The following is a 22,152-nucleotide window of genomic DNA, read 5'->3' as shown; positions in this document are numbered from 1 at the left end:
AAAGAAAAGGATGTGGAGCAGCACTGTCTTTTAAAATTTGTTAAGAATAGCCTTTTAAAATGATGGCTTGCTAATGCATTGATACATAAATGCCTTAACTTTCTACAATAAGCCACCTAACCAGACCCTAACCTTAGATCCTGACCTGTGCAATTCCACGGAGCTTGGACTGGGGCTGGGGGTTCAGCCTGGCAGGGAAAGGGCTGAACCCGAGGGGACGGTGTCTGACTGGGTATTACCGTGACAATGGTTCCCCTCGTCACTCTGAACCCGTCGATGTTGCTATGATGCTTCTCTGAGCTTGAAGCACTCTGTGGAGGTGCAGTACCACCTGGCTAACGGTCACATAACTTCTATCAAAATGAAGTCCCCAGCCGAAGATTGCATTAGTCTGGAACCATTGAACTAAAGATAGCGCTCCCTTTGGCTGTAATTAAAGGTACGTTTGAAATAAATACCAAAAGCTCAAGGCAAATGTCTTAATGTCAAACAAACAGAAAACCTCCCAGCCCACAGTCAACACTACCTTTGATTGGTTTAATTCAAATTACCTAATACAGCATCACTCCCCCCAATCCCTTTCAAACAGTGGGAATTCTGCTTCACTGAGCCGCCAAGGAGGAAAATAAAGTTGTGTCTTTCTTTGGCACGAATGGAAAAGCCTATTTAACATAAAGTGCTTAAGTCAAGCTAAAGAAACTGCATTTTTGGGTCAGCTACAAGCTGTGTCAGAAATATGTAACCTCAGTAATGGATTAGAGGTTGAGACACTGGGCGTATTTATGCTGCTACACCATTTTTAGTCTGCAGTGATAACTTGTTCTAATAATAATTCTAATATTCAAGACCTCTTACTGTAGAGGCCACAGAAAGGTGGCCTCTTCTAGGACGATAAGCTTATATTTGGTATTAATAGAGGGGATTTTTAAGCGCTCCCGTGAGGCGTCCCCCTCTAAAAACGGTACTGCCTCGCCTTTGAAACCCCCCCACACTCAGGGGGACTCTCGCCGGGATTAAATTATTACAATTGCAGTATATAAAGTGCGATTTTAGAGAGACACCAGCCGGCAGCAGCTCTGTAAGTTGTGAAGGAGCGACTAAGGGAAAGGCCGCCCCCCCGCCCCGGAAGCGGAAGCGGCATCTCCGATGCCGCTTCCGCTTCCGGGGCGGGCGGCGGCAGCGGCCTCAGTGGAGAAGGTGACACCGCGACGCCATGGGCCTTCACTTCGGTAACCTGGCGCGGGTTCGCCATGTCATCACCTACAGCCTTTCGCCCTTCGAGCAACGCGCCTTCCCCAACGTCTTCTCGCACGGGCTGCCCAACGTCTGGAGGCGTTTCAGGTCCCAGGTCTTCAAGGTGGTGCCCCGTGAGTACGGCGGGAGATGCCCCGCTCCCCCCCCCCCCCCCCCCCCCCCCCAGCATCGTTATTTTGGGGATGGGGGAAGCCGGGGCAGGCGTCTGTGTAACGACGGCCTTGTGTAACGCTGCCTCTTGTCACAAAAGCGGTTCAGGCCACTCTGTTCTGTGCTTATTGCGGTGCGAGTTGTCAGTGTCCCCTTTCCTTTCCAGCCTTTCTGGGAGCCTATCTCCTTTACTCCTGGGGAACACAAGAGTTTGAGAGACTGAAGAGGAAGAACCCTGCTGACTATGAAAATGACCAGTAACCGAGTTAATAAGGGGATTGTTACCTCACTGTATTATCAACGCCGTGTTGCTAAGCTTGTTCACATGACCGGAGGGGTATTAAGAGGGAGATAAGTCTTGTCTAATAAACTTTAACTTTGCCCCATGACTTTGTGTGAAATCTCTTGTCTTGAGATGTTTAAGGTGAGCAGCCTCAAATCTCTGTCTGGCTCACTCTGTACAGAGAGATAATCAGGCTGAAGTTCTGTATGCTCAGATGTTTTTATGTTAGAGCATTTCCAGCTTTTTTGGACTCCTTTTTCTTTGAAACGTTTCTCAGTATAACCAGGGTAACGAGGGCTGCCTCCAGCTACAGATGATTTGAAATAACTGCTCATTGCTCCCTTTATCTTTCCATCACTGGCCACTTCTTTTTTTCTTGATATCTGTGAAAAACATATAGGCCACCTGATTTGGTATTGACCAAAACTGCATGAGCTGGCTGATGGCTCAGGACTGAACGTGGGCCTTGACCTCTGTACAGAGGCTCTCCCTTCACAAGGAGCCCGGTGCAGAAGATGATGGGTAATGGGTACAAGCTGTACTGGGAGGGGTTTCATCTCGATGTAAGAAAGGAATTTTTCACAGTGAGAACAATCCCTTGCTGGAACAACCTCCCCAGGGAGGTGGTGGAGCCCCCGTTGCTGCAGGTTTTTGAGGTGCGACTGGACAGGGTGCTGGATGATCTTACCTGGGCTCCCTTCCCATGAAAGGCTGGACCAGACAATCTTTCGAGGTCCCTTCCAACCTGGGCTGCTCTATGATTCTGTAACTCTAATTACCTAGTTATGTTAATTAATGTTAATGGAATGATTAACTGCAATTCTGATCTCTCATTAGTGTTAATAGGCTGGATTTGAAGCTTCCTGGAAACTACCAGGAGAAACAAGACTGTTTAATACCTGAAGATGATTTAAAAACAAATGCTAGTAGTGGAGTTACTTAAGTATGTGACAAGGAGATTCACACTGAGGCCCTAAGTATATAAACAAGCTTCACTGTTCCAAGTCCAGAACATCTGGCTGGTTCCTTTATCCTTTTTTCCTTCCTTTCAGTCCTCAGCTGACTGTCTCAAGCTCAGGCCCCACGCAAAGCAACATGTTTATCTCCCTGTCATGCTGTTCCTGGAGCTGGTACCGAGTTTATCTTATCCACAGGGCGGGAGTGACGTTTCCTTGTGTTCGTTTCTCGGTGTGCTCAGGGCTGGGCTGTCTGGAAGACAAAGATGCTCAGTCTCTCACTTCAGGAAGTTGGGGGTATGCAATTTTTATAGCTGAATGCTTTATTCCTTTGGGGCTCTTAACATACATTTAAAAAGCATGTGAGACTAAGCTCAGTCTTAGGGCCGTCCTTGCTGCTCTTGTGTTTACTCCAAATACAGTGAGGTTGGCATAAACAGGAGTAATACAAGTCATCCAGCGCTGCAAGTTGTGCCAAAAATATTCTGAGCTTAAATTTAACTCTGCGTTTCAGTTCGTTGCTATTTTCTAGGCAGCTTAAGCAAGCAGGGAGCAACAACCTGGCTACCACGACTGCAAGAGCTGGCAAAGATGCCTAGAAGCAGACTTTATTCAAAACTTGCATCCTGCTTATTTAGCCTCTGAGAGCACCCACAGCAGCTGATGGGTAGCCTAAATGATAGCATGTGTGAACTTTTTTGTTGGTAGCTTCAGTGAACGCTTGGTTTTCACTGCATTTTGTCTCGGCAACTCTGCTGAAGGTGAGCAGCTCATCTCGGTCTCGCTCGCGAGGTCTCTGCCCCTGTTCACAGGCAGCTGAGCTGTGTCTGAACCAGCTGACAGACTACGGTAAACAGTGTGGCACCTTCCCCTCAGCCCAGCGAGTGCTCTGGCGGCGGCTCAGCCCTGCTGCTATGTCAGCAGCGAGTCAGCAGGCAGCTGGGCCTCCTCACCCTTTGCTCCACCGGCCTGCCACAACCCTGCCGAGCCCTCCGGCGCTCACCCAGAGCGCCCGCAGGGCCCAGCCTGCCGGGTGCAGAACCCGTTACCAGCAGGGATGGCTCCTGCTGGACCTGCGGCATTTGGGAGCTCAGCCGGTGGGTGTCTCAGAATCTGAACAAGGTGTTTGAAAATTTCTCAGTCTTCTAGTTAATTTCTGTTCTCCCTTTGCTAAATGTTACAACTAGCAATGTTTTGTGGCTTTTTGTTTTTTTGTTATAAGCTGCATCTTTGCTGTGGCGTTTTACTGGTGTGCTGGACTTGCACACATGGAAACAACTGGTTCAATTTTTTTTTTGCTTTTCCTCAGTTTCTTGCACAGAGTAAATGGATTGCTGCCTGAAAGGGATATGCTGACACTATTAGTAATGCAGAAGGACACGCAACAATTTGACATATTGGCACAAAGTACTAGTCTTACCTAGCCAAAAAAGCTGAGAAACGACGACTTACAGAGGGCACTGCTGTCAGAGCTGTCATTTCAAATCCTGTGCTCCACAGATGAAGTCAAGACTACTGCTGCTGGCTCTTGTTTTCCTTTCTCTGTTCTATACTAGTGCCTAGCGGAAATAGCAGAAATTAGAACTCGGATGCACGTAAAGAAAGGACGTCATGGGAAAAACCATCGAGAAATTCACAGCCAAATGTAAAAGAAACTACTAAGTTCAGCTATTTGATGCGCCATGATTTACCGTCCTATTTCCTTCCCTTCGTAAGACCCAGGAAGGTGAAATAATGAAGGGTTTTGATTCCTCCTCCCAGGGAAGCACAACAAGCAGGGCGGAAGAAAGAAGAACCCTAGGAAAGGATCAAATTTTCCAATAGTGGTTGCAGACAATATGCTGGGAAGGGGTTTTATTTAATCCCAGTGAAGTTTGGGCTAAGGGGTAATCATCTGTAGACCGGAACCTGACAACATGGCATTATCTTAACTCAAGTAACTTGCCTTCCACGTTGGCACTTACGCCTCTATATTAAGCAATCACAGAAAATGTAGCCTATTACATCCAGATTTGTATTTACAATTTAGCTAAAACACAGTTCACTATTTTATACGATGTCTTCCTCTTTGAAGTAACTTAAAACATAGCGTGCTCCAAATCCTACGCATACTTGACACAAATAAGTTGGTATTCTCTTTGTTACTCTGCAGTCTCAAAAGTCTTGTACCTGACAGATATGGCGTACACGGGACAGATGTGGGAGCCAGATGCACAAGATCTCACAGATGAGGAGGAGGAGCGAGTACCAGCAAGGTCCATATACAACTGGTAATCTTAGACATACACTTCTCCTGCTTGTCCCAATGTTTGTAAGCTGAGAGGATCATAGAGAAGATGAGAGGTAACAGATAGCTTCTTAAACATTCTTTTCTCTAGGCTGTTGCAATCTCATTTCACAATGGAAAAAGTTAAGATTCCTCTTAATTACAAACTGCTCATCCACATCCATGGGAGTTGTTGGCACCTTTCAGAATACTAATCTGAGTTACACTGTGAGGTACAGAGGCAGACTATAGCAGAGACAGCTCATCTAAAGAAACCATAGTCTTGCCACATGGAGCAACTCAGCTCCAGAAAACCCCTGCAGCAGTCTCTTCTACTTTTGGGATTAGCTAGCTAAAGATTATTACCTTTAACTGATCATTATCTTTAACTTAGGATCCTTGGAAGAAAAGGTCTATTATTTATTGCGCATAACATACTGTCTACATTCTACATCTGAAAAGAATTACATCTGCTTTTTGAGTACTGTGTGCGTGGAAAGGAAGGTTAAGTAACTTCCTCGTGATTCTTTCATGTACCAAGAATGAGAAGCAGAATCAAACGCATGATTCTCTGCTCCAAATAAGCTTGGTAAGACAATACTTACCCCCAGCTGACAAACTCAAAGCTGCACACACTGTGAATGTCAGAGAAGTTAAATAAGGTTATGGCTTTTGATCTTTACCATAACACTTTGGGCCAACCACCCTTTTGCTCACAAATACACCATGGAGTTCTGGTAACATGTTAGGTAGGTTTTAAAAAAAGGAACAGTTGGCACAAGTGGTAAGCTGACCAGACAAAGTACAAGTGGAAGGAGAGTAAATCATTAGCTAGATAGACAGGCCTTGAACCAGATCGCTTCAGCAGATGCTAACTTAGTAATTCCGCCTTGCTCCGAAACGAACTTTGTTCCTGTAATGACTGACAGCTGATGCAATGATAAGAGAATGAAGTCTATAAAAATCTAGCCGAAGCTTGGGAAGTTCTATTTGGGGCTCTTCCTACTTCCTCCCGCGAAGGCTGGTCCTGCGGTCGAAGTGACAGCTCATACTGTGAAGATGCACTGTTGGAAAGTGATGGCGGTCCTTTTGCTCTGCTCACTGCTGCTCAGCCAGGTAAATGGAGATAACTATTTAAAGTGCTAATTCAAATGGTCAGGTAGTTAAAAACTGACAGGATTTGCATGAATAGGAATAACCGGCAGGAGTCAGAGGCGACAGTAGAGCTCTTTCAGAGGATTCGACATCATTAAAAAAGTAGAGTAACTGCCTAGTGAATACTGGGTTACTCTGAGACGTAACTTAGCAAGTAATTCTGCCTTTCCTCTCAAGATGATTAAAAAACAGTTAATTTTTATACTCTTTACTTTTTTGGGGTTAGGATGCAAGCAATTATACTTTAACAGAGCATGCTATGATCTGAAAATGAGAAAGATTTCAAGTTCCTCACTTAAGACTGCTGACCTCAGCATCCGAATGACCAAGCGCCTACAGTTGTTGCGCGTTCCTGACGGTTGCACTACAACTCTTTTCAGACACACGGTGCTTCCTTGCACCAGCGACAGCCTCGGCTAACGAGACAGAGGCGGATGACACCTTTCTGGAGAGGAGTCTCACTGAGACCCATTGGAGCCTCCTGCAGGGATAACAGTGAATGCGTTACAATGCTGTGCAGGTAACTCATCCCGATCAATGTTCAGGCTCAGCGACGCTTGATATTATGTTATGTAGAGGAAGTTATCACTTATTCTCACCCACACGAGGTATGGATTTAATTCTGTGCATAAAAAAGATACCAGGAATAGGGATGGGGCAATAGATTTAGACCTCTTTTGTAAGCAACGCAAACAGAGCAGAGTCCAAGTGCCCTTGATGACAAGCCTTAGTCCTTTCGTTGCAACCCCAAATAACCTGTCTTTTCCAGAAAGAACATAGGATTCTAGACAGCTTTTATGTAATCACTTAGACACCTTAAAATTAATCCTTCTTAAAGCCAATACTGTTCACTTTAAAGCATATATTAATTAAAAGCAGTATCTTACTCTAAATTAATCACTTTAAGGTGATTACTTAAGCTCATAGTTCAAGACAACTAAGATATCAAAAGTCATTTAGTTCTCATGAACACTAGAGACAAGCAAATTGTCCAACTACATATTGTTAAATTGATTAGTTAAAATTACTACTTAGTGACTGAAAGCTGATTTTGTGTGGCATCTACTGTACACATACCAGAAAGCAAACAGAGACAGGGCAGAATATATCCATTTTCTACTATATGTAAATATAACAGGACATGGTAGTTGGGCTGCTATTTTGCATGCACTTGAAATGCATCATTTCGTTCTACTGATTAACACAGGTGAACGGTAACAGCAGCTCCAGGAAGATACAGACAGAAAGGGATTTCTATTGTGTGTAATTTCTACACCGCAGCCTGAGCATATAGCCCTGGGTAACATGCATTTTGGAGCTGTTATGCAAAGCAAAGAACGTAAAATGAATCAAGACGAACTGAAGAGAGTTAAAGAGGTGAATACAATGTGCACGGCTACATGAGCTGAATACGAGCACGGTTGTAACAGCTGGGCGAGCGGAGCACTGCTAAGGACGTATCTGAGGATGTATGTCTGAGCCCTAGACAGCTGGCAGTCCGAGCTGTCAGTGCCCGATGATGTTTTGTTTTCCAGGAAGAACCGCTGTTTCCTTCGAACAGCCTCGGAGTGACCTGTCACAATGAACACCCATCACTGTTACTGCTAACAGTGCTCCGCTCTACTTGTGAAATATTTATTGACCATTCCAAAACCAGGACAGTGAATCGAGCAATAGGTATATTTGACATTTCTGTCGTATGAACTGATAAAAGGACTTCAACAGAGCTTGAGAGCATTTCCTAACCAAGGCTGTACCTCTGCAGCACACACTTCAGGATGACTCTCTGGCCAAGCTCAATAAAAGGACTCTGCATGTCACGTTCGTTTTGGTTTTTTTTGTAATGGTTCAATTTTTTTTTTTTAAGGTGTGAATTAAAAATTTATACTCAGCAAACTACCTTGGTTTTCCTTGTATCTGGTGAGAAAAGTGTATGGTGAGTGCACATCAGACATTTCAAGTAGGAGTGCTTATTTCAGACTAGGCTTTAGACATTTATCCTTCAACCTGGCAAATGCATAAAGTAGATCACGCTTCCATCTCATTTCAGTCTCAACAGCTGAACTCTTATCAGTACTTCAGATAAAGGCCTGTTAGAAAGAGGGAGCAAACAAACTGATAATACTGATAGCATTTTCAATATCCCAAATATATCCAGTGATAACTGGAAGGAAAAGTATTTACTTGTAATTACTAATCAGATTTACTGAAATAAATGTCCCAGACTGACTTTTGCCACTATTTTAAAATAAACTGACCAAAATCCAATTTTGACCAGATGCACGTTAACTCTGAGGGCTGAGACAAACAAAGCCACTTTTGCTTAGACAAATATCAACAAGTCTAGGACACAAACACTGAATGCTATTTTCTTTTTGTTATACATAGAGCACTAGGATCAAAAAAGAAAACTCTGCTTACAAATGCAATACCAAGGAGGAGAAAGCCCATGCAACAGATACGAGCACAGTGTTTTTGAAGTTTAATACAGAAAATCTATTTGATATTTATTAAACTTAGTTTCTCCAGTTACAGTTTTGCATTGTACAAAGCATTTTAATGACACAGTAGTTAAAAAGATCTTTACAAATTGAAATGTGATACCCTTTTCTCCAAATATTTTAATTGCCATAAATTTGTTTAAAAATACACATTAAACGCATGTTTCAGACACTAAACTTTCTATAATCTCAATACCACAAAATACATAGAATATACTATACAGATGTGGAAAAAATCTAGTTAGTATATAATACTTTGCTCACCATTAACAGCTTTATTACGTGAAATGCACATACTGACTTAGAAATCCTAATTTTGAGCCCCAAAGTACCCTTTGAAATTTCAAATGTATTGCAACAAATAAAAATCACAGTTTGTTTTCTTTTTAGGTTTTGGTTGAAGACAGATGCCTAAATATTTTGATATAAACAAAATGTAACACATGGACTTGTCATGTACAAAGCATAAAACAGAGACATCCCATTAGTTACTAACAGTACCTTTCTGTATGATTAATAAGGGCTTCATTTATAAGTGACAGGTTAAAAGTTACCTTCCCCCACCCACAAGCCCTCCCCCAAAAGAAAAACCCTTCTTCACCAAATAATAATTTCAAATAAGATAAAGGATTTTTAATAAATATATAAGCACTTTATCCTCCATATACAAAATTTCTTAAAACAATTTAAAAGGGGGACCAGATACAAATGTCAGGAACTGTGCTTGCAAAAGTCATGCCTGGTCCTTAGAGTTGAGTTTTCAGATGTATAATGCCAATGCAGCCAAAAACAAATGCTGCAGAAGTACTGTGCACCCAACTACATCAACTATCAGGGTCGCATATAAAAACTGAGGACAGGGAACACTGCATTCCAATTTGCCTGTATCGGCTCCGTTAGCACGTGCGGAGAGTTACAACAGGAATGGATACATTAGGTTTCCAGATTAAATTAAAACAGGTGAAGCATTTTACATAAAGATAGCCTACATAAACTCTATGCTGTACCACAGCATTTCAAATTGCTCCGTATAGTGTATTCGGGGGAAACTCAGCTGAGTATGGGCAGAGAGCCAAGGCTGCCCGAAAGGCTGACCCAGCACAGCCCGGAGCTGCTGCTCTGCCACGCTCATGCCGAGAGGAGAATTTACCGACCGTACAGCTGACCCTTCCCTCCCTGCCTCCCCCCGCCCCGCCGCTGCCCTTTTCAAACGGCATCACGGCAGCAGAGACCAATTCCTCGGTAAGTAATGGAGCTGGACGTACACCACGATTCCCTGATTGATTGAGTTTACGTAACTTTCCTACTTAGGAAATTTGTCTCCTGGAATAGGTCTGGATTTGTCTGAGTTGGCTAGCAAAAGCTTTGGCTACTCTTTAGACTTAAGATGCCTAGCATTAACTTTGTTGCTTGGAAACACAGGGGTTTCCGTAACACTGATTCATCAGATGGAGTAATTTAAACCCTGACCAAAGTATTTGTCAGAAATCTAAGAATTTGGAAGTTGTTTACTCCCCAATGGGTAATTCAAACTTGACTTGCTCAGGCCCTTTTGTATCTGCCTTAATATAAACACTGCAGTGACAGCAAATATCTGTTAGGTAAATGAAATATTAAATACAGCAAAGGTAGTCTCTCTTTCCAGTAGTTTGCCTTTTTGGCAAACCACATAATTATCTGCCTACGGCTTTATTTTACTTGCCCCAGGCAAGCGCTACATTATTTCCATAAAGTACTGACTCTCTGTATGTTGGGGCCATTCATAAATACATTTCAGGGCATTTTTTTGTTATCACAGCAATCAAGCCTCAGCAATCTAAAGGAATATACATTGCACTCCTGTATAATATGCAAGATTTATCACCAATAAGATGGTGATTCAGCACTCAATAAATAATATATCAATATAGTCAGTTGCACCATAATCTAAAAACAAGTATAACATATACTTTGGACAGACTGAGTTCATATATATATACATATATATTAAAAGACACATACAATACAAATTGCATACTGCCATCAAAAGCCAAGAAGAGCCATCCATATGCTCTGCTTTATGGCTAATAGTTTCAAATCAAAATAAAAGTCTCGGGCTGTTTTGCTCTGGTGTCCTGAAGATTTTATCATTGTAAATGGTTGCACCTTATCACCTAGGAACCTGCAAGTTTGACAGCAAATTCAAATAGCATTGATATCTGAGCAAGCCTAGTCTGATTAAGCCATTTTTAAGATTCACCAACTGGGACCGCGTTCAGTGAGGGAATTAAAACTACGGCGTTGATATGTATTTAATATATAATTGTCTAGGGAATCATTTAGGAAGCCAGGAGTTAGGGATTCCCTCATCGTTAGTCACTAGTGTGACTTGCATTACTACTGAAGTGACATGCATTTCCACTGCTTTTGGGTAGAGGTACGAAAGGACAGGTTTAGACCGTTCGCCTGCACTTTGACAGAGGGATGGAAGCCTATTACGTACTTGCCTTTTTTTAGCTATGAAATCTGACAAAGTACATAACTTTTCTCTCGGAAACAAGGGTAAGTCCGAAATTAAGATATGCTTTTGGAATTGCGAAGTTTAAATTTATCTGTTTGAAATAGCCACAGATGCGTAAGGCATTTCTTTTCAATTAACAAGACCACTGCGTATCTCCCGTACAGACAGAAGACCTGGGATATTTCACTACAAAGTGTGCTGTTTAGGTGGGACACTTTCAACCAGTTCAGGTCCACATTTTGACACAATGTAAAAAAGTCTTCTGGTCACCTGAAGACGATTTTTTAAGATCCACTGATCTAGGGATAAGCGATACATTTTTAAGAGACCAATTTAGCGTGACACCAAAAGGTATTTGTGGGACTCTAATTAAGGAAAAAAAATTCCCAGAGATGAGACCATTCCTGCTAACAGTAATGGTAACTGTGCACAAAGGAGCAAGCCAAAAAACAGCCATGCTGGCTAGTGCAGCACTACACGAAAAATAAACTATGAATGCAACTTCTACGAAGGTGTTTTTTATATAGCGTCAAAAGTGTGCTAGGCACTTTAGAGTATTAAAGGAAAAATAGTTGACAGTGTCCCATTAACCAAGATGCAGAGTTTGAGGGTACAGAGTTCTGTCTCGAACAGCAAACATGAACAGAAACGTGACCTTGCACAGTGATTCAAGAAAAAGGATGCTCCAACAGACCTGAAGAGTAAATTCAGCTATCATGGAAAAAGTCACAGGTCTGTTAACCATGTATTAATTCGTACGTAGCAAAGCTTTTCTGGAAGTACAAAACACACTGGAACGCAAAGGAAGCTCTACGAATATGCAGCTACCTTTTAGTAGGTTACTAATTTGCAAAACTTCTAAACTCTTAAAGCCCATAGGACATACTGCAGTACTAAGTAGCGTAGAATTCTATTCCTTCTCTCGAGGTTGCCGTGATTTTGGCACTTAACTACAACTACACAAAAAATTTAGTGCAATAATTTTCCTGAACATGCACGTTCATATCTGGTACAGAATAAAGGGCTAAATGGGAGAGAAAACAAAGCAGCATTCCACAATCTCACTCCAAAGGATTCAGAGTTTGACTCTTCAAAAGGAGACCACCGCAATGAGAAGTCAGTTTGTGTGACAGACGCTAGTACTTTTAAAAAGGAAATGGAATTTTACCAAAGTACTGCAGAAGACCACTGCATACAGTATACCTGGTCCTGCTGTAAAACATCTTGTAAACAGTTCATAAAATCTTCATCTAAAAGTAAGGCATAAGGCACACCAGACATGTTAGGGGCACTAAGCAATACTGAAAGCAGTAGCATTTTAAACCTTTTACTCAGACAAGCACCTTATGTGGAAAGGTACTTTGGTTTACACTTTTTGAGAGCAGTCAATTGCAACTCCATGAACCATTTCTGTTGCACCAAGTCGCTCCCTTGCAAGTGAATATTATGCTCCATCAAACATTAACGGGACCTTCATTAACACGGGGTAAATACAAGTTTTAAATCCATTCTGCATCAAAACAGTCAGATAATTTCCCTGTAATAGCAGGTGTGCTCCCACCCCACGATGGCTGTTGCACTGTCATCCTGTAGTGTCCATTACCTATCAGACCCTAAAAGGAAAAAAAAATGGACCTCGATTTCTACTTAAGATTCCTGGTTTCTCAGTCAATGGAAAAGATGCAAATGGCAGTTCTGGTAGGAATTTAACTATTGTTGTTTTTTTAACCACAAAGTTCACTGATTTTGTAAGTGTCAAAAAATGACAAGCAAGGAAACAAAATGTATTTTAAATGAAGAGATACAAAAAAGCACAAGATTGTCCATTTCAGAAACCTTTCCTGTATGCATCGCACCTATCAGATTGAAGTTCATTCCTACACCATTACTTCGATATTACATTAAATGCAAATTACTGTAATGTTTTGTGATTGTTATAGTGTTAATCGATGTTTTGAAACTGCCTTGGAAACAATCCAAGTCAGATCCAGCTAAATACTTTTCCATATAAATTTCTTTATAATTCATTTAAATGAAGTATCTTAATACGTAGAAGAATATCTGGAACTTTTCTATTTAGTACAAATTCTGCAATAATAAATCTGTAGTTGTCATTTATTAGTTGACTCACAGGCATTAGGCATGAAAAGTATGGTGTCCCTACACGTTAGAACCTATCAACCCTAGTTCCTTTTACAGGCTCTACCACCACAAGACATTACAGAGTAACAAAGTTCACAAAGTACTTAAATAAAGTGTCTATGTTTAATTTCTGCTAAGTACTCAAAAGGGTAAATTTAGGGAAGAAATAGCTAAAAACTGCCCAAATCTGGGCTTTTCAAAATTAAAATTAAAAAAATTAAAATAAATAGGATTTAAACTGACTATTTATGTATTATGACTGGAATTCCAATGATCTATCCATGATAGATCAGCAAAACTACACCTTTATATGTAGCAAATTTTAAAATATTTAAATAACTTAAAACGGGAATACTGAAAAAGTCCATTAACCAGATTATTTGGGGTTAAAACACAAAACACAAATGAGGATGGGAGACATGTGAAAGCATTCCTTGCTCTTAGTGTCAACTAAGCAATGTGTTATGGCAGTCTTCCTTATTGACATGACACAGTGTTGTGGAGATAAATCAGAGGCAGCGAGAAAAATGTGTTCGATTTTCCATTCCTTCAGTTCAAAATATCACTTGGCATCCAGGCGCAACCAATGTAATCCCTGACGGGTGTAACGCACTAGGTCTGTCATGATGCTTGAATTAAAAATCAGAGGGCCCATAACTTTATCCAGTTCAGCAAAGAACTCTAAAACAACAGAAACACAAGTTAAACTATGCACGTATTTTTATATGGGAAATATCACACCCAAACTCCTCATCTTTTCAGCATGAATCTTTTAGATTAAGATAGATAGAAGAACATAAAGATGGCTGAATGATGGAAGAATAAAGCAAAGGAAAAAGGTCCTTTCTAATCAATTTCTTCACTCTCTTGCAGAAGACTGGTTGACAAGTGTAATTAGAGTATGGTTAAACTACTGTAAAACTTCCTCGGCCTTCCCCCTCAAATGTGTATTTCACTTAAGAATTTCAGAAATGGAAGTGTACCAAGTTCCTCTTCCTACACCTAACATTTTACAGGAAATGCAACAAAGATTTTTATTTTTTTTAAACGGATAGCTGGTAGGAAACATTACATCTCCAACACCACCTTGACAACCAAGACAACCAGCCCGGGATATCACTGTAATCAAAGGTCTAACTTTCCATCTTACTTTTGCAGAGGACCTGGTTGAGCATCCTGTGCACCATTAACTGCAACTCCAAAATTCAAAGCCTCTGAGCGTTTCAGCGCACTCTGGTACATCTGATGTTATAATTCACCTGTGCCAGCCCTTACCTTTCTGTTCTTTAGACAGCTGTTCGGCTTGGTCCCAAATTTCAGTGGCATAGAGGAAGTTGGACGTAACTTGGACGTAGCTGGCTGCCATCTGATGGATCCTCTGGGGGATCGTCACCGAAGACCCGCTCCCTGAAGGGTTGGCTGCCCCGGAAGAGTAATTTCCTGAATTCCCTGGAGACAGCTTTGGAGAGACTGGAGACGGCATACCGACAGGCTTGCTGCTTATCCAAAGAAAAATATTAAATTGTAAAATGCAAATATATGTACGTCAGTCATATCATGCTCTAAGATTAATACTCTGTAAGACCTTTCTTCCCACATCTCAGGGTGTGAGATGCTAAAGCACTCCCACTTTACACATTAAGAAGTCAGGATTTGCCCTACAACAAATGAAAGGCATGAGCTGGTAACAACTGCTGAGGATCCTCCAACTTTTATGTTTTAGCTTCACAGCCAAAACCTAATCACCAAACCTCATCACCTTTTAATTCAATAAAATCTTAAATTCATTGTTTAAATAAATTGAACCTTAAAGAATAATAATGAAAACATTACAACTACATGGTAACTATACTGCCATATTACACTTTCAGATAGCACGATGCAAATCTGAAACGCCCTCCCAAAACTCACAGAATAATCTATCAAAGGTCCATTGTTAGGTTTTAAAGAATAGAAGTAAATTGCCATACTATGGAACAGACAACCCTGAAAGTACTTGCAGCCATCTGGGCTTGCAGCATTAATAAAACTATTGTTTTGAGGGAAAAAGCATTAAATAAGACAACAAAACTCACTGAGATAAGTGACTTGTGTGTTAGTGACACACTGACCCTTTTTTTTTTTTTGCAACAAGGAGTTGCCCAACAAACTCTCTGCAGAGCACTACCACAAGCAGCAGCCTTCCAAACCTTTTATCAGAATAATTACGCAAACAACTGAATCAAAATCTACGCCCTTAGAACAACCAACCCAACACTTCAAAGACTGAAAAGCTACTCTTTGAGCACCCCAGGCACACAGCTTATGTAGAAAAGTAGCTAGAAGTTGAGAAATACAAGTAACAGCTTTTACTACTTACCTTCCCATACCAGGTGACGGTGCTTGAGAATTATTATAGGAATTCTGTTTGAGGAAAAATAAATTTGTCACCTGGTTTATGTTTATACTTTAACTAGTTATACTTTATCTGGTTATTTAATTAGTTATTTTTTTGATCAAATTAAATTTTTGTATTTTTTTCTTTTAAGCAATAACCAAAATTCTGAATAATATCAAAGTAAATTCAAATTTGGGAAAAATATCCTTTTTTTACTGATGACTAAGACACAAATTAAAGGCTTAATTTAGCAACACAAAGGAGGCCACTAAATATATAGGATTGGAGTAGTTATTTGTTCTAATCATTAGATCCCATTGCCTCTTACGATACCATTTTGTTTTTCAGCCCATCAATAGGAAGAAATCCCTGTTATTACTAGCACTGAACAATTAAAGGTGTCTCAAAACCTCTGAGAAGTCAGGCACGTGACAAGCCTGTTTCCTCTCAGTATCAATAGCTGGAAGTTCCAGAGAAACCCAATGACATTAGTTACCTATTCTCAAGCGTTCCTTTGAAAATCTCAGTCTAGATTAAGCACTGAGTAACATTACAGAAGTATGATAACTGGTTTTCTCATCTGCAACATCTTGATTCAAATAAATTAATTCAAAGGATGTCTCTCTTGGTCCCCTTTCCCTGACAGCACTATTAAATCAGTTGCAGAGGAATTTAGATAAATTCATGGGGCGGGAGGGAAATAACAAATATCCCACTGCAAACAACAAAAACTCAGACCAATTTGGTTTTGAATTAGAAGCTGGCTCTAGTGCCGGCTTTTACGAGGGCTGAATAGCTGCAGCCCATGTAACGCACCCGTAGATCCTGAATTCCCTTAAGCTTAAATATGAAAGTGAAGTTTCAACTTGTTATATCTTCAGCAAGAAAAATGTTTTTAAATACTCCTTGAAGCCTACTAAATTTATTAAAAAGACAAAAGCTAGATCAAATTATTAATAGAGAGCTATCATGCTAGGACCAGTAGGGTTATGACAGCCATGCTGTCTCTTCCCAGCTTTGAACTACTCAACTTTAATATACTTTCAAGGTCCAGTTCTCAATAGGGTATATTCCAAGTTCACATGTAGCAGTCTGAAAATTGGATTCAGGAATTTTAAGTGATGTAGAGCTTTAATTTGGTTAGGTTTTAATATTTTAAGAAAATACATATGCAATTACCTTTAGATGTTCAGTCAGAGTTTTAGAATATTTCAATGCACTTTCCTTTTTCAGTTTGAAAAGCCTTAGGTATAGTAGAGATTGACACCGAAGACTGACCAAAGACAGAATAACAAAACATTTACAGTTAAAGTCAAGTTTATCGCAACTGAGTGAGGTTCAAAAATCTAGTACCTGTGTTTTTAAAGCTTCCCCTGCCAACTCACAAGCTGTAGGTCTACCAAACAATCCATAAGCACTTTAAATTCTCAAGGGAATAAAAACAGCTCTGTGCGCCTTAAGCTGAAACTGTAATTTTCAGTCATCTTGCTGATATAATCAGTTTCCAGTTCTCATCTTAGAAGACAACACTAAGCCACCTCCTAGACAAGCGTTTCATTTATTTTTCGCTCGTGTCAGGACATACTGAGTCTAATGCGTTCTGCCATGGCCTCCCCTTTCTTTTCCACGTGACACCAACTGGTTCTGGTCCTCTACACCTGCTGTGTTGATCTAGAGGCTAGTGACAATTCTTTACAGCCAGTCCAAATTTGGGCTTATCACTGGATGAGTACATAGGAAGGACCCTCATCCTTTCTGCTGTTACTCTCTACAAATGTAGTAATTTCCTCAATATTTCAAAGTCTTGGTCCTCGTTGTCAACATCCCCTCTGCCCCAATTTACAGTAATCAGATATACAGCATTAATCTTTACGTACAGACAAGTGGAAAAAACTCACGTATTTGTTTCAGAAACACCTGACAACTAAGTGTAATACAGCATTTCATGCAGATAAAACATTTGAAATTAATCAGTGCATTGTATTCAGTTCAGAATACACATACCAAAGCACTGCTAGTCTTTTATCTGCAGCTGTAGCATCCGGTGCCAAGTAATTCTTCAGCTTCATAGTGTATCTACAAACAAAGACATCAAGTAAACAACAAAATAAAGATTACAGTATCATTTATCAATCACAAAACACTGACACTCTTACGAATTTCTAGTTTCAACTGTCTTCATGATTTCAGGAACCTCTCTCAGATCCTAAACAAAATGCTGACTAGGTAGTAATTGGAATAATTTTGCTTCTCATGTGTCATGAGTTGCAGAGAGACTTCAAGAGCCTTAGCAAAAAGCATCTCAACCTTCATGAAAACACTTTAAGCCTCAGCAACTGGAATGAACCGGTAAGTGATCCAGTTTTATTGGAGAATGATAACAGATTTCAAAAGCTGGCAGCAAAACTTCAGTAAATTTAGAAGCTCTGATTTCCAGACCTCTTTCCCACCCACTTGACTTTTGTATATGCTTTGCAATGCTTACTTGATTAATTCCACAGTTTCTGAATACATAGGGAACGGGGACTTGGATTCCTGAGCATTTTTCTCCAATGCATTCCCACACTCAATGAATGACACTACAGCATCTAGGTAGTACACAGCCTTCTCAAACCTGTCAGACTGAGGAGATTGGAAAAAACTTTTAAGGACAAAAACCAGAGAGGAAGTACAAGAAAGCTCCAGTACAGAAGGGGAGCACAATAGCAAAAGCAGTAAACAAACCCCAGTATAATGTGCAAACATTGGATAAGTATTGGAGATTTACTTACCAATGCATCTGCATTATGTTTTAACTTCTTTGCTTCTTGTAAATAATGATCAGCTGAGTAAGTCCTGCAACAGAGGACACAAATTTATGGACTCAGCCGCACCCATATTGCATTTCCTTTTATGACTGGAGTTTCTTAACGTTGCCAAATTTAGTATTTTTTTCTGTCTAACTCAAGTTACAGGAGCTACACTATGACAAAAATGTAAAAAAAGTTGTTAAAATAGTTAAAGAGTATGATTAGTTACAGTATGATAAAATTGTTAAAAGTAGTTTAAACTTAGTTCCCCAGTTTCACGTAATTCAAAACACTATTTCAAGCAAGCTGATAAGCACACATGATCTGTAAAGTGAATTTAAAGAACAACAAAGAGAAATGCTTTAAGAGCAAGCATTGTGCTGAGATTTGAGTTGGTACAAGTGAAACCTAAAGCCTGCATAAGACAGTAAAATATTTGTTTCATTTTCTTTTCAAGATATTTTCTATGACCCCACAGGATTAAATTCCAATCCCCACTCTTGTGGATCTGGAATTTCAAAAACGAAGGCTCCTCTCTACTATCAATGACCACAACTCCTGACTCTAGAGGAAGCGGGCTCTGTTGAGAAGAGAACAGGCAGAAAGGTAGCAGCAGTGTCCTGCTAAGGTGAAAAGGGCCCATCAGCATTTAAAAACAGAACAACCCTGAGCTATTTAAGTCTACTGCATGGTCCTTTTATGCTTGGTAGGAATGTACAGGGCAGGCCACGGTTCCTTCTCAAGGACTGAGTTGTCTGCCAAGTAAATGGCACAGGCAGCAGACAGACAAGCATATCGCTGCAGGAACAATGTGCAGCTCTCCAGAGTCTGAGCTTGACTTAACATCTTTTGTGAAGCAAAAGGAGGCCTCTTCTCCACGGGGAGCTGCCTATGCTTGGAGATTCACATCCCTACAAAGACAGAGGCACCTTTTGCTCTTCTTACCTATCATCAAAAACAAGTTTTGCTCTTCTTGACTTTGAACTTTCCGTAGACTGAGCAGACGCAGGAGGGCAGTTTGATGAATTGTTCAGAATCTTTTCCTGAAAGGAAAATTGTTGCCGAATAATAAATTTAAAGAACAGTTAAATCTTCTCTGCCTTCAAGAAAAGCATTTATTGTATAAATTTCTCCCATAACTTCATGCATCATATGAAATAAAGTCAGTTTTGCAGCTGCTTTAGCCACCATTTGCCACAGACAGTAACACAGCTTCCATGAGGCTTTCACCTGATGCTGGCACAGAGGCAGACGCAGAAGCTATTATCAAGCTCCTCACTCTAATGCTCCAGGAGATCCCCATTAGAGGAAAGAATGCAGCCAAGGCTTTCTGGACACACCTGGGTCCAGGAAATCCCTCCCTGAATCTCCCATGTCACCGTTTCTAAGTCCTGTTTTTCCACTCTAACAAAGACATGATGAATATTTTTATGATTTCTCATTTCTATCAACAATAAACTCTGCTGAATATCTTTGCCTTGAAAAAAAAAATGTATTTCGGAAAAGCAAGCATCATCTTCAGGGAGAAAAGTCAGCTGTCTTCACAACATGCTGTCCTTGCTACCCTAAATTATACACGGCTCAACATGACACTTCAGGCTAAAGACCGGACACTAGAAACACTCTGTGAATCATAAGTGAATCCATTTTTGGTAGCTAAACAGTATAAAGCGACTCCCCAGCTTCATATGTGTTTTCTGCCCTCTTGATTTATCATGACCAAAGGCCATCTATATAGATGCATTTCATAACCTACATTTATCAGACTATTGCTAACCAGAAGGATCCTGGAGTTGCAAGGCACCAGATTTGCACAGCAATGTACTATCTACCACTGTAATGCAGAAAAAATAACAAAACATGCAGTGCAATGCAGGAAGAGTACATACTACTTTAAGAAAGGCATGACTAAGCATATCTGAAGTATAAAAGGATAAGCATCTCACAAATTAACAACTGGCTTAGGGACATTTCTATGCTGACGAATAAAGAAAGGGCAAAGCCTCAGCCTGTAAGGTAAATGCACCATCTACAGCTCCTGGAAGTGTCTTACACAGCCGCCGATACACGCAATCCTGCCAAGCTTCTAAAATCTCATGGTATTGGCATCTGAAGTAATACAGCATGTCTCCCAGTTCAGATATTCATTAACTCCACCCTGATGACTAAGTTACTTTCTGCCACTGCTAATGTCTGTTTGCTGCTTTACTCCTCCTCAAATCAATTATCCTTCCTGAACATTTTTAGATTTTGCTTCTAAGCTTTTCAGAAACTGCAAATCCAACTACTGACGTTTAGCAGTTGCTTAAACTACCGGAGTCTCCTGTCAGAGGCTCCAGGGCTTTGCTCCAGAGCGCCTGGAGACAGCCGCACCAGCACCGGCAGCACGCGCTGGAATCGCAAAGACAAAGGTGAAATCCCTCCCAGTTAAGCAGACTATGCTCAACAACTGGCTATACGATAGAAACTGCTCATCACAGGTATTCAGCAATACACTCTCAGATGTTCTCACAGGCTAATTTTTGTCCAGTAATACATATTTATATACTGCTAAGAGTATCATCATCTTGTATATTTTTAAATTCCACCATCTAAATATCTTCCTAACCTAAATCTCTTAAAAAAACATTTTCTGCACCATCTGTATAACCATGTTTTCTCCACTCCAACCATGGAGAGTGCTGTACATTCCTGAGCTGGAGTTACAATAGTCTTTCTGGGGTCCCACAATGTCATAAAATGAGAGCTATAGCTTCGCATCCTAGCACTGAGCATGGACCAAGCTCCTGCTCTCCTTAAAAAATCAGGGCAAGATCTGTATCTGCTCTGACGAGACAAGAGTAACTTCAATGTTCCATTTACTGTTGTGTAAACAGCTTTCTAGTGCTACTTCTTATTAACAAATTAAACAATAAATAAGCAACATCAGTAATCAGAAGATGACTAAACACATTTCACTAACTAACATAAGAATTTGGTAGGAATAAGCATTAGTATTCCATGATCTCTCCCAAGTTATTTTCTAATTTATAGACTTCCAAAGTGCTTAAGTACTATGACATGAAACAATGTATATCTAAAACTAATTACATTTTAACTTGAACTTCAAATTATTGTTTAGATCACACCGAGCATGCCAAACTGCAAAGCAAAGAAACAGGCTTAAGGCATTTACAGAATAAGCCCTTTACCTTGGTTTCTTTAGCACTGCTAGAACCCTTCCCCTCTGTCTTCTTTTGTTTAGAAGATGAGCTGCTTTTACTGCCACTGCTACTCTCCTTGCTAAGGTTGCTGCTGGACTTTAAGGATGACGACTGACTGACCGTCCTCTTCCGGGACCCATGTTCTTGCTTGGAGTCCTTCTGCACGACTGGGGCAGCAGGAGACGGCAGTAAATCCTTCTCTTTAACAGCACTTGGCTTTGAAGACCTGGACAAAATGAACGAATTCAGGTTTGGGTTTTTTTTTTTTCCCCTAACAAACAACAACAAAAAAACAAACCCAAAAACCAACATCACAAAACTAGTTTTTTAAAAATTTTAAATTAAAAAACAACTTTTTTTTTTTTTTAAAACAAACAAGATTTTTGTTGTTAGACCTAGAAAACCAGATATGGAGGAAAAGAAAGAGAATAATCATCTCGGTAACTAGGTTTCTATGAAGCCAGATTGAACTTGTTTTCACCATTTCATTTGTTCTGACCTGAAAACACAGTAGACAAGTTCTAACCATAAAACCACATCCCTACAACTGTTCTTAAAAAAACACCCCAAACACTT

General features: G+C 40.4%; 3 protein-coding genes across 14 annotated transcripts in view; 2 read left to right on the top strand and 1 right to left on the bottom strand.

Annotated features, from left to right (window-relative positions):
- The first annotated feature begins 1,156 nt into the window (after nucleotides 1-1,156).
- On the top strand, nucleotides 1,157-1,793 carry UQCRQ (ubiquinol-cytochrome c reductase complex III subunit VII). Its single transcript, XM_087754155.1, has 2 exons — nucleotides 1,157-1,367; nucleotides 1,571-1,793. The coding sequence occupies exons 1-2, from the start codon at nucleotides 1,214-1,216 to the stop codon at nucleotides 1,663-1,665; spliced, it is 249 nt and encodes an 82-aa protein (XP_087610281.1). The 5' UTR covers nucleotides 1,157-1,213; the 3' UTR covers nucleotides 1,666-1,793.
- Nucleotides 1,794-1,924: 131 nt separating this feature from the next.
- Nucleotides 1,925-7,884, top strand: LEAP2 (liver enriched antimicrobial peptide 2). Its single transcript, XM_009464349.2, has 3 exons — nucleotides 1,925-6,025; nucleotides 6,445-6,584; nucleotides 7,600-7,884. The coding sequence occupies exons 1-3, from the start codon at nucleotides 5,969-5,971 to the stop codon at nucleotides 7,634-7,636; spliced, it is 234 nt and encodes a 77-aa protein (XP_009462624.1). The 5' UTR covers nucleotides 1,925-5,968; the 3' UTR covers nucleotides 7,637-7,884.
- Nucleotides 7,885-8,559: 675 nt separating this feature from the next.
- AFF4 (ALF transcription elongation factor 4) overlaps nucleotides 8,560-22,152 on the bottom strand; it is a 53,511-nt gene continuing 39,918 nt past the window's right edge. For 8 of the 12 annotated variants that reach the window (XM_087754144.1, XM_087754143.1, XM_087754148.1 and 5 more), the window contains 9 exons: nucleotides 21,565-21,802; nucleotides 19,319-19,416; nucleotides 18,356-18,419; nucleotides 18,070-18,206; nucleotides 17,589-17,660; nucleotides 16,764-16,857; nucleotides 15,567-15,610; nucleotides 14,483-14,706; nucleotides 8,560-13,888 (listed from right to left, as the gene is read on the bottom strand). In XM_087754144.1, coding sequence (XP_087610270.1) covers nucleotides 13,770-13,888; nucleotides 14,483-14,706; nucleotides 15,567-15,610; nucleotides 16,764-16,857; nucleotides 17,589-17,660; nucleotides 18,070-18,206; nucleotides 18,356-18,419; nucleotides 19,319-19,416; nucleotides 21,565-21,802 — 1,090 coding nt within the window. In that variant the 3' untranslated portion in view covers nucleotides 8,560-13,769. The remainder of the gene's footprint in view (nucleotides 13,889-14,482; nucleotides 14,707-15,566; nucleotides 15,611-16,763; nucleotides 16,858-17,588; nucleotides 17,661-18,069; nucleotides 18,207-18,355; nucleotides 18,420-19,318; nucleotides 19,417-21,564; nucleotides 21,803-22,152) is intronic. The other 4 variants (XM_087754147.1, XM_087754152.1, XM_087754150.1 and 1 more) reach the window with 2 other exon arrangements.

The sequence above is a fragment of the Nipponia nippon genome, unplaced genomic scaffold, assembly GCF_047370975.1.
Source record: "Nipponia nippon isolate SJK-2023a ecotype South Korea unplaced genomic scaffold, ASM4737097v1 scaffold_17, whole genome shotgun sequence".
Lineage (NCBI taxonomy): Eukaryota > Metazoa > Chordata > Aves > Pelecaniformes > Threskiornithidae > Nipponia > Nipponia nippon.
Note: the sequence above shows the minus strand (reverse complement) of the source record. Positions and strands in the feature narration are given on the sequence as shown.

What these genes read in the sequence shown, in the direction of transcription:
- UQCRQ (XM_087754155.1), top strand. Translation starts at nt 1,214, where the DNA reads ATGGGCCTTCACTTCGGTAACCTGGCGCGGGTTCGCCATGTCATCACC. An exon ending in GGTCTTCAAGGTGGTGCCCC is followed by an intron (nt 1,368 to 1,570) that starts GTGAGTACGGCG and finishes TTTCCTTTCCAG; the next exon opens with CCTTTCTGGGAGCCTATCTC.
- LEAP2 (XM_009464349.2), top strand. Translation starts at nt 5,969, where the DNA reads ATGCACTGTTGGAAAGTGATGGCGGTCCTTTTGCTCTGCTCACTGCTG. An exon ending in GCTCACTGCTGCTCAGCCAG is followed by an intron (nt 6,026 to 6,444) that starts GTAAATGGAGAT and finishes AACTCTTTTCAG; the next exon opens with ACACACGGTGCTTCCTTGCA. An exon ending in TGCGTTACAATGCTGTGCAG is followed by an intron (nt 6,585 to 7,599) that starts GTAACTCATCCC and finishes TTTGTTTTCCAG; the next exon opens with GAAGAACCGCTGTTTCCTTC.